Source organism: Vanessa atalanta, chromosome 3 (assembly GCF_905147765.1).
Source record: "Vanessa atalanta chromosome 3, ilVanAtal1.2, whole genome shotgun sequence".
NCBI classification, from domain to species: domain Eukaryota; kingdom Metazoa; phylum Arthropoda; class Insecta; order Lepidoptera; family Nymphalidae; genus Vanessa; species Vanessa atalanta.
The window spans coordinates 7,815,731-7,829,528 of NC_061873.1; the positions used below are offsets into that span (position 1 = coordinate 7,815,731).

At 30.3% G+C, this 13,798-nt stretch overlaps 3 protein-coding genes across 3 annotated transcripts; 1 reads left to right on the forward strand and 2 right to left on the reverse strand.

Moving 5' to 3' along the window:
• The first annotated feature begins 19 nt into the window (after positions 1–19).
• On the forward strand, positions 20–4,772 carry LOC125077237 (golgin subfamily A member 2-like). Its single transcript, XM_047689117.1, has 4 exons — positions 20–237; positions 323–1,282; positions 1,631–1,888; positions 2,509–4,772. The coding sequence occupies exons 1-4, from the start codon at positions 196–198 to the stop codon at positions 3,319–3,321; spliced, it is 2,073 nt and encodes a 690-aa protein (XP_047545073.1). The 5' UTR covers positions 20–195; the 3' UTR covers positions 3,322–4,772.
• Positions 4,773–5,093: 321 nt separating this feature from the next.
• On the reverse strand, positions 5,094–10,858 carry LOC125077221 (phosphatidylserine synthase). Its single transcript, XM_047689092.1, has 7 exons — positions 10,506–10,858; positions 9,868–10,126; positions 9,318–9,628; positions 8,650–8,904; positions 7,770–7,992; positions 7,231–7,295; positions 5,094–6,740 (listed from the first exon to the last, which is right to left on the reverse strand). Exons 1-6 carry the CDS (start codon positions 10,667–10,669, stop codon positions 7,251–7,253), a joined length of 1,257 nt encoding a protein of 418 aa, XP_047545048.1. The 5' UTR covers positions 10,670–10,858; the 3' UTR covers positions 5,094–6,740; positions 7,231–7,250.
• A 1,015-nt stretch (positions 10,859–11,873) lies between these two features.
• Positions 11,874–13,484, reverse strand: LOC125076911 (WD repeat-containing protein 82). The gene has a single exon (XM_047688648.1). The coding sequence runs from the start codon at positions 13,298–13,300 to the stop codon at positions 12,353–12,355; it is 948 nt and encodes a 315-aa protein (XP_047544604.1). The 5' UTR covers positions 13,301–13,484; the 3' UTR covers positions 11,874–12,352.
• Positions 13,485–13,798: the final 314 nt, after the last annotated feature.

The window sequence follows — 13,798 nt, forward strand, 5'->3', positions numbered from 1 at the left end:
TAACATTATTTATTGACAATTCATAAGTCAACATAATCGATTTTTATGTGATTAGTCTGATTAAAGTCATAAATAAAGATAATTGAAATAATTCTGATTATATTAGTATTAAAAGTCAGAGTGAAAACTAAAATTCATAATATAATTTAACAAGAATTCAATTTCAGTTTGTACTTCTCTTCTCCTTGTAAAAACATGGATATAAGAGCCGAAAAGTTAGCTAAGGCAAGAAAAAAGGTACCAAAATGTCATTTATTTAGTTATCTTTTTAAGATATTTACGTTTACTTATTAAATATTACATTTTACTTCATATATTTTAGTTAAGAGACCATCAAGAAAAGAAAGTTGTAACTGGTCAAAGAGAAGAAATATTGGACGAACAGAAGCCTAAAGGTAGTTTAAATGACAATTTGATGACTGTTAACAAAATTGTTCTTGATCATAATCACGGAATAAATGGAAAACAAAAAGAATCAATTGTTGACATGGACACAGACAAGAAAAGTCCAGAAAGCAAATCAGACACTATTACTGAAATGCTTATATCAAATAAAGCAAACCTCGAATTACACATGAATGAAATGAGTACCAAACTAGCAAATTTAGAATCTCTATATGAATTAGAAATAAGTAATCATAATGTTTGCAAACAACAAAATATTGCCCTACAAAATGAAATAAGTGATTTAAAAACAAAGTATAAAATTGCTGTCAAAGAAGTTTCTACAAAAGATGAAGACATGGCACGATTAAAGGAGGCACTTGATTATCTACATGATGAAAAAAACAATTTATTTGAACAAGTTGAATTAACAAAATCAATTTTGAATAGTAAAGAATTAGAAAACGCACAAATGTTTCATCAAATATCTTCATATCAGAGTCAAATTGATATGTTGCAAATTCAATTGCAACAATTATCAAATGATTCTTTTGGTAATTATGATCAAAGTTATAAAAAAAATCAAGATACTGAGACACTGTTAGACAAAATTTATGAGTTGGAACGTGGCATAGAGATGGTGCGGAGAGAAAAAGATGAACTAATTGCACATTATGACCATTTTGCGCAAGATAGAAATGAGCAACTACAGTTAGAACAGCGTAAAAATGAAAAGATATCAAAGGATTTACGTAGACTTTATGATAGGGAGCAAAGTCTTGTTGAACAAATAAGCGAATTGGAAATACGCCTACAAAATTATAATATAAGGAACGATGAACTGTTTCAAAATGAAAAACAGGATCGAGAAGTCAAAAAACAATTAATTGCAACTAAAGTAAGTACACTACAACAAATTTTACATTTTACTTAAACAAATAATTTACAAATTGGGTAAAAGTTTATTTTTATGCAAAATTGAACTAAAAAAAAAAACCCAAAATTGAATTTTCAACTAATTTTGACTACCCATTTTAAATTTAAAAAATCTATCCCTGTACTATAAAAAAGTATGGTAAGTAATAAGGGTTATAAGACTACTTTTATTAAACAGATTATACTTTGAACCCCATAAATTCCCCTAAATTAAAAGAAAACATTACTAAAGTGAAAAACTATTATTCCCTGAACTGCACTATCTGAAAGTTAATATTATATGATTTTATGTTACATATTTGAATTTTAGCAAGAACTTGAGGAAATTAATTTTAAATATAAAGAACTTCAAAAGCAACACATGTACTGCCAAGAAAAAATTCAAGCACTAACTCAAGCTAAAGAAATTGAAAATTATGAAAATAGCATATATAAGCAAGAAAATGTTAATATTTCTAAACTAAATGCAGACATAGTGAGTGACAAATTGGCTGCACAAAGAGCAACAGAACAAAATGAAAAGTTGAAAGTGGACATGGAAGACTTGGAACAAATTATAGTTAAAATGGTATCTAGACATTAATAAGTATATCTAAATAAGCAGTTATTTAAAAGTTTGTCTAACAAGCAATCATACTAATTATTAGCTACCAAGTTGGGAATGTAGATTACTTAGTACACAGAATATACTTTAATTTACAATGCTCATTTTTATATAAATTTATAAATACACATTATTGCACCCAATTACAAAGTATTAGAGAATTAAGGAATTAAATATAAATCTCCTACCTGATATCCACCAATATTCTGAGTTTAATGTATAGAATGTTATGGTGCTTTGGTTTGCCATATGTAACTCTATTATAGTCCAGTACTATTTTGTGTGGTTATCACACCCATGAATAATGGTTTTAGTTTTATTAAATACATCAATATTTTTTGGCAGACACATTCCTTAGCAAAACTGTGCTATAAGATGGTGTAGTGGGCAAATATCTTTAATATAAATTATCACAAAATATTATAAATAAAAATATATGTTAATAAATCCAAGATTTCAAAATACTTACAGGCTACATTGTCAAAAAAAAATCATTATATGTGAATATAACCATATAGATGTGTCACCATTCTTATTTAGATTCATAATTAATGATTAGGTGCTAATATATCATTCTGTTTCAGGGTAAAGATAAGTTAGAGTTGACTGAGAAATGGACACATGAAAAACAATTAAATAAAGGATTAGCCCTGAAATTAGCAGAAGTAGAAGAGTGTGTTAAAAATTTGCAGAATCAACTAAAAGCTAAAGATGATGAAATGATAAGATTGCTAAACGAATATAGGGAAATGGAGAGAAGACATGAAAATACATTGAAAGATGTCAGTGAAATGAAGCAAAATTTAGATTCAGATCATATTCAGGAATGTTCACATGAAACACAAAACAAAGTTGATTTAGATAATGAGAAGACGTCACCTCTAACAACAACACCACAATCAGACACAAAAGTTAAACTAGACAATTTATGTATACCGAAAGAGGATGCGATGATCAAACTTCAAGAACGTTTTTTAAATATCATGGACGAAGTTGCCAACTTATCTGATGAAAAGCATAGATTGGAACATATTATTCTCCAGTTACAAAACGAAACGGATACTATTTGCGAATATGTCGCGCTTTACCAGCAACAACGAAGTTTATTGAAGAAAAGAGAAGAAGAAAGAAGTAATCAATTAAAAATATTCCAAGCTGAATGTGACAAATTAAAACGTCATTTAGAAGAATTAAGTGATCTTCTCTTAAGATTCGCAGCTGACGAGGAGCTAGCCTCATTTTTAAAAGAAGAAACTAGACATACTGATTTGGCTAGAGTGAAAGAATTGCTCGAAAAGCTGCAAAATTGTTCATTAATCAATCCCAAATTTAAAAACTTAGACTTAAACGTATTTTATCCCTGTCATTGTTGTTCTGGCCAACTCATCGATATTTAAAGTAATCAGTTAAACAGCAGTTATTTCTTCTAAATGAAGTAGTTTTATATTCCTGATTAAATAATTAGATAAACAATTTATTAATGAACAAGTCTATTTTTTCAAAGTCTCAAAAATAAAGTTTTTTAATTAATTATATACAATGATTATCTTTTAATATATGTGAGTACATTGAATTTCTTATTGTATTGTACTAAAGTTCAAGTCATTTTTAAAATAGTATCCTCGATTTCTAGTTGGTCGTCGAAGAAGATGAATTTTAAATGCAAATAACATGCAGAAATAGATTTTAGTGTAATTTTATCTTCATCCTATTATTTATCATTCCCTTGCTATTAGGATGAGACCTTTTGGAATGGAATACTGACGTCAACTAACGACTGTCAGTAACATTAGCAAACGCTATCGAAGTTATTTGTTTTAGTATTTTATTAATTTATGGCAATTTGTTTGGGAAATTCTTATAAAAGTAAACTGTTGTAACGTTTAAACGCGTGCTATATGTAGACTGGAAATAGAAGATGACTAGCTTAATTTTATCGTAATATATTTACTATTCTCTATTTACTGCAGGTTATTTTTTTCCTTTAAGTAAAAAAAGTTATATTTATTTTATTCTGTTAACGATAAGCATTATCTGTATATGAACATTTTTTAAATCTTAAATTGACAAATTTTATAAAAAAATATTTATTGACTTCATCTTTTTGTTTGACCTAAGCTATCTATCAATCTTTAAAATCATTACCACGTACCGCAGTTTCAAGAAGTCTTATCTTAACAGCACTTTGTTTTTATAAATATGTTTGTCTGTTTTTAAATATAATATAATGTAAATATCAATATTCCTTAATCAGGCTACTAAGCCTTTTTATTAGTCTGATGAGATTTTATTTATGATTGTAATAAATATATTTACTATTATATTTGTTGTTATAATAATTAATGATTCATATAATGATTCTATATCTATATTATATACTATTATAACTATATACTAGTAGTAGTAGTAGTATAATTATAAATACACATTTCGTCGGGACAATTTCGGTGAAAGCGGCCAATCTCATGGGAGATCAACCAACTTCATAAGACATATGTGCAAAAGCAGGTGTACTCTCTATTCGTCCAATGGGACGGCAAACCCGACAAGACACAGAAAGAGTTCAGATGCAGGTCGGCTTTACGTGGTTTCCGAGGCACGAGAGTGTACACAACCAACTTCAAAGTTTTCGACAAAACCAAATAACTTTTTATCGGCCCGAAATGGGATTTTAACAGAACAGGATCTATGGCCTTGTCAGGCTACTACACCAACGAGGAAGTCTGTAAAATTAAAAAATATATTTATTTGAAATTTTGCTGTCTGTAAATCGCGCTGCCTAGTGTTTCTTGTAATTGGAGTAGATATATGCTTATGTCAATGTTAATAAAATTGAAAAAAATTATTAAAGATGAATTAATAAAGTGGAAAATACTTTTACTTGTTTCCCCCGGGTTTATTTTATACCAGTCATTATATTAACATATGCACTTGAAGTTTTGTCAAAAAAAAAATTCATACACTGATTTACGCACAAAGTAACAACCTTGTAAATATAATACAACCGCCACGAACTCCTTTAACACATTGACGGTTGCATTTAGCTTCTGTTTGTCGTCCTAGTACTCATTGACCTGAGACCTTAAAATTTATCAGAACTGGTTAAGCTTGAGATAGTATGTAAATATCAAAACACAATACAAATTTGAGGTTAAATAAAACGAGAACATAATTGAAGAACTTTATCTAGTCTAATCATACATTAATAGCAAACATTCTAATCACAACAAAATTAAAATTTTCCCTGTCGTTTTCGGCTTTCATGTGGAAAACACCTTATAACCTTATCCTTTCAAAGATCGCAAACGCTCAATTTTGTTTTTGTTAGTATTTAAATATAACCAATACTCAAATGATATAATAATTTAAGTACAATAAGTAGGCATACATACACTGTTTAGTTTCTATTGTAATCATTTTCTCCTGCTCGTAAAAAATATAAAAAAATAGGAATGGACTTCCAATGAAGAGTTTCCGTCTACTCAGTCTTACTCAAGGAATGTATGTAACTACTTTTTTTATGTCATATCATCATATCATATTATGTCAGGTTAGGACTTGACAATATGGGCCGATCGTAACCTGTCGCCACGGCCCATAGACATATGTATATGCCCCACCGACTGTGAGAGTAATTTGTACTGTAAGCAATATTAATCATTCCTCATATCAAAAATGCGCCTGCAAGCTTAGGAACTTAGATGTGATGTCCCTTGTTCATGTAGTTACACTGACTAAATGACCTTTTAAACCGGAACGCAACAAAACTGAGTTTTAATGTTTGGCCATAGTATATATGATGTTTGGGTGGGACGTATTCGGCTACGAGTTGCCACCAAGTAACGTGTTTATCTCAAAGAAAATTTTAGTGTCTTTTTAATACACTGATAAACTTCTCGTAAAAACCATATTAATATTTCATTGAGCTTTTCACAATGTTTCTTGTGTTCATCGGGTACGAACGATCTTTGTTTAAGATCTACTGGGGCATCTTGGTTCTCATTACTTACCTCTTCTTGTAGTATGTAAATAGATTAAATTAGAGGGAGCTGGTCGACGTGGCCAGGTAATTAAGGTAACGTCGACTTAATTTTTTATAATAAAACAAGGCGCCCTAAATTATTATGACAGAAGTAGGGTCATGTATGTACAATAACAAACAAAATAATTGAATCGCATCTGCTTTTGGGTGGTTATTGCCCTTTTTATTTTAGTTTACAATTCTAAAGAAGCGCTGCATAATGCGACTGAGGTGGCAGACGCTGATCAAGTGATTATAAAGGGAAACTAAAATGTTTTAGAACCATGCCATCGGATAGATCACAAAAGACAAAGCTCTCATTTCTGCTTGCGAACTATATATATTTTAATCATATATTTAATATGATAAATACGTTATTGATAATTTTATTATCAAAATTAAAATATTGAACGTTTCACAGAAAACCTTTTTTTATTCTATTACTTAACAGTAACAGTAACTTTTAATATAATTCACACACACAACCGAAGCCAGGGAAAATATTCTACTTCCGATAAAAATATCTACATAACACTCGCTAATTATTTTAATATCATGTGGAAGATTCAATTAACTAAGTTTCTATATACTCAAATATTAACGAACAACACAGCATGAATGAGCAATACATCACTTTTTCTTATTTAACCTACAAAGTCCACATAAAACGCACGAGGTAACTAGTTTCAAGCTATCAAATAGTATTTGGTGTTGCTTAATAATTTAATAAAAATAAATAGCTTTAGTAAAATGTCATTCTGTATGAGCTAATTATGCTTGTCTTCAGATGATCATCTGAAACAAAAAAAAACATCTTAATCATTTCAAATTATAAGACACGTAACTAATAATCTAAAATCCACAATGGGTATAGATAATAATCTATACGAATATAATTAAAATGTCCGACTATTATTTCAAAATTAGAATTACTTTCTTGACTTTATGTATTATTTTTATTGTTACGTGTCTGTTTGTCCGGGTGACCGTGAACAGCTAGAAATTTGAATATCGTAAGATACCGTTTTTATTTCATCAAAATCATTTCTCGATAAAAATGTAATGTTCCTATACCATAATGTAATGTACGTTACATATTTGATCAGCGTTAATCTGGGCATATAAGGAGATAATTATAAACATTAAAACTATACTATAATAATGCTCTTTATAGATAGATAGATTTATTTTCGTTAAACGTTTTCCTATTTTGGAATCAAAGTTATTTAAAGTTTTAATAAAGCACCAAAGTATAATATCTAAATTGAAGATAACATTGGGTTACCTGTATGACTCGTCGAGCTTCTACTCTTCTTTTTTAGGACTATCTACCGTAGCTTCCCTGTTTGGCTGAAAAGAAATAGAATTTTTTTTTATTAGTCTTAAGGATAACAAGCGCTCGGTTGCAAGCATTGTCCTGGCTAACATACCGAATGTTTAAGACAAAAGGTCTCTGACTAAAGGTGGTACTTATCAACGGTATTATCGATATTGGTGGAAGAGCTTTGTACAAACCCGTCTGGGTAAGTACCACCCATTCATTAGATATTCTACTGGCAAACAGCAATACAATCATTCGTGTTCTGGTTGAAAGGATGAGTGAGCCAGTGTAACTACAGGCACAAGGAACGTAACATTACAGTAACTAAGTCAGTGGCGCGTTGGCGATGTGGGGAATCGTTAATATTTCTTACAGCGCCAACGTCGTTGTGACCACTTACGTACTACTATTGCTATTACATTGGTTCTACAGCGGCAGCGAGTCTTTAATAATACTATAATTTTAATAAACAAAGTGTAATTATTAAACAATATTGTGTTTACCTCAAAATATTGATGATAAAGCACAACTCCATACACGCAACCAATTGAGACTAGAATTTGTATGATGAGCCATATGAACACATTCCACATTTGTGCTTGACCAAACAGTTCCTTTCCATTCTTTATACACAACATTGATTCAGTGACCATTATAGCTCCGTATACCCAGCACTGCGTTCCAACTCGTTTGCATCTCGGATCCGTAACGTAAGTATAATACTGCCTGAAATCAAAAGTTGAATGTTATCGTTACAATATACGACCTATGCGTCTTAGCTTCGAATGGGACAAAAATTAAGGTAAACTCAATGAGATAAACACAAATATTATGTATTCGATAATCAGTTATTCGTGCGAGTCAAGCTTATCGTACGCACATCTTATCGAACACTCTTAGTTAATTCCAATACTTTGTAACAAATCAATATTTATCTTAATATTTGCAATTTTTATAACAAGAACACGCTTATATTTAATATTAAATAAAGACTATGAGTTAAGTGTCAAAAGAGACGCCTCAAAGAGATTACAGTGTCATTAATGACTGAGATGGTTAGTTATATTTTTATGGGAATCGAAAGATAATATTTATTTATATAAGACGAACATTATATGAGACTATTATAAAACGGAGAAAGTAATCTCGAGGTCTCTTTGCAAAAGCAAGCAAAAAGGAATTCATCATTGCTCTAGATCTAGATTATGCAAAAAAATATATATTGATAGTTCCTGCATGGTTGAGTAAAGCTGTTCTAACTGGTCAGGCACTAAGCAAATTGTGTAAGTGTTAAGCCTAATGTTAGTAGGTAATGGTAACAATTTTTGCTTGACATTAAAATTACACAATAATATTTTATAGCCTAGTACTTGAGATACTAACCTTACCGATGGGGCCACAATCACTCCAATCAAACATAGTCTTGCTATAACCAATGGATGTGATGGCGGCATTTCAAATATGTGTTTTAAAAAGAAAGTGTTTAATTCTGAAATCTGCCAAAACACAACCAGCTGACTGAGTGCAAAGAATCTCATATATGTGCATGTTGGATCCAACCATCTTACAGGAGTCCAATAAACTGGTGTGAATTGAAGGATGGCTCTTTTTATCTTGCCTGTTGTAGATGATATATCCCTTGAAAGTTAAAAAATGTTCTTTATCTTCAACACAATATAATAATATAGTACTTTACTACAATGGCCAGAAAAATTCCTATTGCTGGGCTAAGGCCTGCTCTCCTACCAAGATTTTTAGAGTTTATTCCACCATGCTTATGCTGACTCACAGCTTAATCACAATGTCGTCCTTCACTACTAAGCATGTGTGAATTGAATGATGGCTCTTTTCATCTTGCCTGTTGTAGATGATACATCCCTTGAAACTAATTATAAACACAAATTAAACCATAATAAGATTCAGTGGTGCTTGTTTTAGTTACAATATATATATATTGAAACATAATACCTTTCTGTAAGGTATAACAAATAGTATTTTGTAATGCTTATGCATTTTTCTACTTGTATATCTAGTAACTGGAATTTATTTACCTTATACTGACCCACTTATATTCTCTCATTTCTAATGCCTTACAAATTTTTAGACCACACCATATGCCAAAGCCATTACAAATCAAAACATCCAGTATAACAGAATCCCACCAACATTCTAAGAAATTTGGAAGTAGATGTGCAAATGCTATTTCTGTTATTTCCCACATAATGGATATAGCCCATAATAATCCCGTATGTCTAAAAAGTATAGCTTTAAAGGTCCATCCCAAAAAATGACCCCAAGCAAATACATCAACATGAGACCACATACGGGATAAAGTTAAGTCAGAGCAGTTAACAGCATATTCCTGAAACAACAATGAAAAATTATTTGTATAATTAATACTTCAATTTAAATCTGAGCAAAATGGACTACAGCCTATTCCAAACAAAGGAGGATAATAAACAGCTAAAATTGAATTGACACAGTATTGGTGAAATCTTGAATAATTTACGGCACTAGACACTAAAACACTGTTTTAAATGTAAGCAATTTTTTTATCAGAACAAATACAACTAATAATGACACAAAATGCAAATCACTCACCTTGTCCATGTCAATATGAAAATTTCGTAAGTTGGGATCAATCCAATACATTATTTCATATACAGTAGAATAGCTTTGAAATAATAAAAACAGCAGGGCAAGTAAGTATAGTACTGACATGCCAAATACAATTCTCCATACTGCTGGATGAGGTCTAGTGAATGGTCCATTGGGAAATGTAAGTACGGACACTATTAAAAAAAAGAAAATCACACAACATATTCCTGACCAAATGTTATCTTGAATCCTTGTTTCGTCCCTAAAAACATTTCATAGTGTATTAGACTGGTACAAAAGAAAATCAGATAAAAAATGATATATATATTTTAATCCATACATATATTCATATGAGTATATTTTATAATAACAATAATATTATTACATTATTATATACTAATTCCCAGGCCAATGTTTTGATAATAAGTTTAACAGACCGTATATATACATAAATTTAACTCATACTTTTAAAAATAATGTGTTGAATAGAAATGATGAAATTTAAGATATTAAATTGAATATTTAATTTAACTTAATATTTTTGTTTTACAATAAGACAATTATTTAAATTTGTAAGATCACTTAATTAACAACTAGAGCTGTGTAAATAATTAAAAACTAATGATAGATATTGTTGTTACCTGACAAACGCTGTATATATGACTGCAGCAATTGACACTGCTAATAAGGTTATGGTATGCGGTTTATAAAAAAATTCTAAAGATATGTCGTCTACTGGACGTTCATTTATATAACTAAAGGCATCCTTAGATTCATTGGAAACAGAAGCACTCCCAATTTCCATTTTAATTAAAATTTTTAAATATATTTTCAATGACTATATTTTATTTTTATTAAATAAGCTTCCTAAGAATACTCATCTCTTAATCTGATACATATTATCCAAATTTAATTTTTAAAACACGTCAAATCCATTACACTTCGATATTCCTGCACTAAGAGCGAATTTTAATAAAATTTGAACAAAATGTGATAAAAGTCATAGATGTTATTACAACAGATTATATTATATTGGATTGTATTCGTAGATAGCGAATGATTATTCATAATCATGGCCATTGGCATTACACCGATTTTGTGTAAAATGTTTTCTTACGTAAAATAACTTTGCTTTATTTTATTTTTTCAAAATCTCAGCATTTAATTACAAAGTGAATAACTTTAGCATTGAATTTGAGTGTGACTAAAAGAGCAGCGTCTCGAGATGGTCCTCTCAAATTACCGAGACATTTGCCTCACTCTGTAGATATTTAGATAGATTTCACCAAGGCGCGAGCTCAGTCAGTTTTGATGAATATCGACAAAAGGCCGCAGTCCGTACGACCGGAAAACTATCACCACCACTGCCTTCACGTTCACGATAATTTTGCATCTTATACAAAAAAGAAATGGAAACATTTTAGGTTGAGAAAGATGTACGAAAAAATCACAAGCTGGGAACTAATTTTCTTAAGTGTTGGGCTTCGATGATGTGACGAACATGGCATCTACTGAAGCGCCTCTAATGTATTTTGAATAAAAAATATATTTTTTTTACCTGCTATTAAAACTACAAAAAGCAGTTGTCCCTATTATTAATATGTTTATTATGTATTTGTATGTAGACACATTGAAATAAACAGTTGTGGATTTTCCGTATTCGCACAAGAACTACTGTGTCAAACCTTATGAAATAAAAATTGATTATAGATACGAATAACGTTAACCGATTATGACAATAATCGATTATAAAATAATCGCTGGCGCACTAACCACACGTGTGTATTCGCAATTTTAGCTTAAGTAATTAAGTATATAAAATACACCACACTTTGTTTAACCGATTTTTCAAAGAATATTTAACCACTTTGTTTATCTAGTATCCGTAGAATAATTTATACTACTTCAGAAACTAATAAATTTAATCCTCTGATTTTCTTTATCAAAATAATCTTTACAAAAATAAATAAAACTAACAATTTATAATTATTCTTTATTTAAATTGAAATATAATCATTTTATAAAATTATATTATTAGTTACTTTCATAGTCTTATGAACAAAGATATAAATTTAATAAAGAATAGTCAAGACATAAGTCGCTATACCAATTTGGTTTATAAAAGGAGAAATTGCATACATTATATTGATTACAAAGGGCAGACTGGTGGGTAAATGTCTTACATAACTCAATTTCTTGAAATTATACTCTGTTGTATTCGCTTTGTTTAAATATCAAATTCTTCATGTTATGTGTTTGTATTAGTTCATTTCATATAAAATGTTTTAAAAAAAAATAAACTGGAAAAGACATAAATTAAGATAAACTAGTTTTTTCAAAGGTACTGTTTATTCAATTTATGAAGGCCATTCAGAAAATGGCATTTTTGAAGTTTATTATCTATGTAATAGTCTTGATAACTTTACATTCAATTAATACAAAAGTTTGATCTTTACCTAGATTAGCATTGTCTTTATTTAGTTAAACATTAAACATCGTCTATTGTTGGGAGCCAAAAAGCCATATTTGTACATGCTGATGCTAGTAACATATATTTTGGATTGAACTGAACACACTGAATAGGAGCTGGATGATCTCCATTTAACACACAGACTTTATAACCGGTATCTGCATTCCAAACATGTACTCTTCCATCTGTTGAGCCACTGAATATATATTGTGAGTCTGGACTGAATGATGCCTCAATAGGAATACCTTTGTTGTTAAGATGACCAGTAAATGTTTGTAATGGAGTACCATGGTAAGCATCAACTAATCTGATTATTGAACCATTTGTACTTATAAGCATTGTTTTACCATCCCTAGAAAACTTTAGCCCAGTCCAATCACATTCTTTCTCTTGATTTAATTTAAATGTTACAAATGGACCTTTGTCAAATGATCTTAAGTCATATAGTTTTATGCTTTCTGAGTTCACCCCTGCTGCAAATATAAGGCCTTCTGGATCATATGCAGCAACAGGTCTTCCTGACAAGTGCATCAAGCCTTGACAATTTGGAGAACGCAAATCCCATAAACGTAATGTTTTGTCTAGAGACCCAGATAAAAATGTGTCCTCCACTGGGGATAAGCATAGAGTAACTACTTTCTTGGTGTGCCCTGGAAAGTATCTGATATATTTGTTATCATGGAGTGACAAATATCTTATTGTATCATCCACTTTCGTCGAACTGTGGATAGCCGTATTCTTAGCGTGTGTGAAATGTATTAGATCAACACCATACTTTTTGCTGTTAACAGTTATCATTTGTGTTCCTTTTTCACAGTCATAAATAACGATTTGGTCATCTTCACTACAGGATATTAGAGTTTCACCAGTCGGTGAGAAATCTATACTGTTTATTTTGTCTGTATTTTCTCGAAACACCTTTGCCACCTTAAAACTCCTCACAACTTGGTCGACTAGTTTCATCATTTACACTTTTGTTATAACTTCTATTAATAGGGTTATTAATTCGTTCAAAAAGAACGTGCCGAAGATTTTTTTACTTCTATAGGAATAGTTATGGAATGGAAATTAGATATATTTGAGTTGTTTATTAAAACGCTTCATACCAAAACTATCAAAACAAGACAATGCGAATGCCCAAATGCTGATATTCAAACGTCAAACGTCAAGTCGAGTTGTGAACGTCAACCATATAACATAATTGTACAAATTAATGGTCCTACACACATTCCCATGTGATAGCACACATTTCCATTTGATAAAGCACATTGGCCATGCGATAGTAATCCACGGAATGATAATGAACTTTTTCGAGTTTTTAGGTTGACATCTATAGAATATTTCTCATAAAAACAAAGAAAATATCGAAGGAAATTCACTTTTACAAAATTATTAACTAATTACTTTTGGGAGATTATCCCAAAGATGGTTCACAAGTTTCAGGATAATTAATTAACACCACAA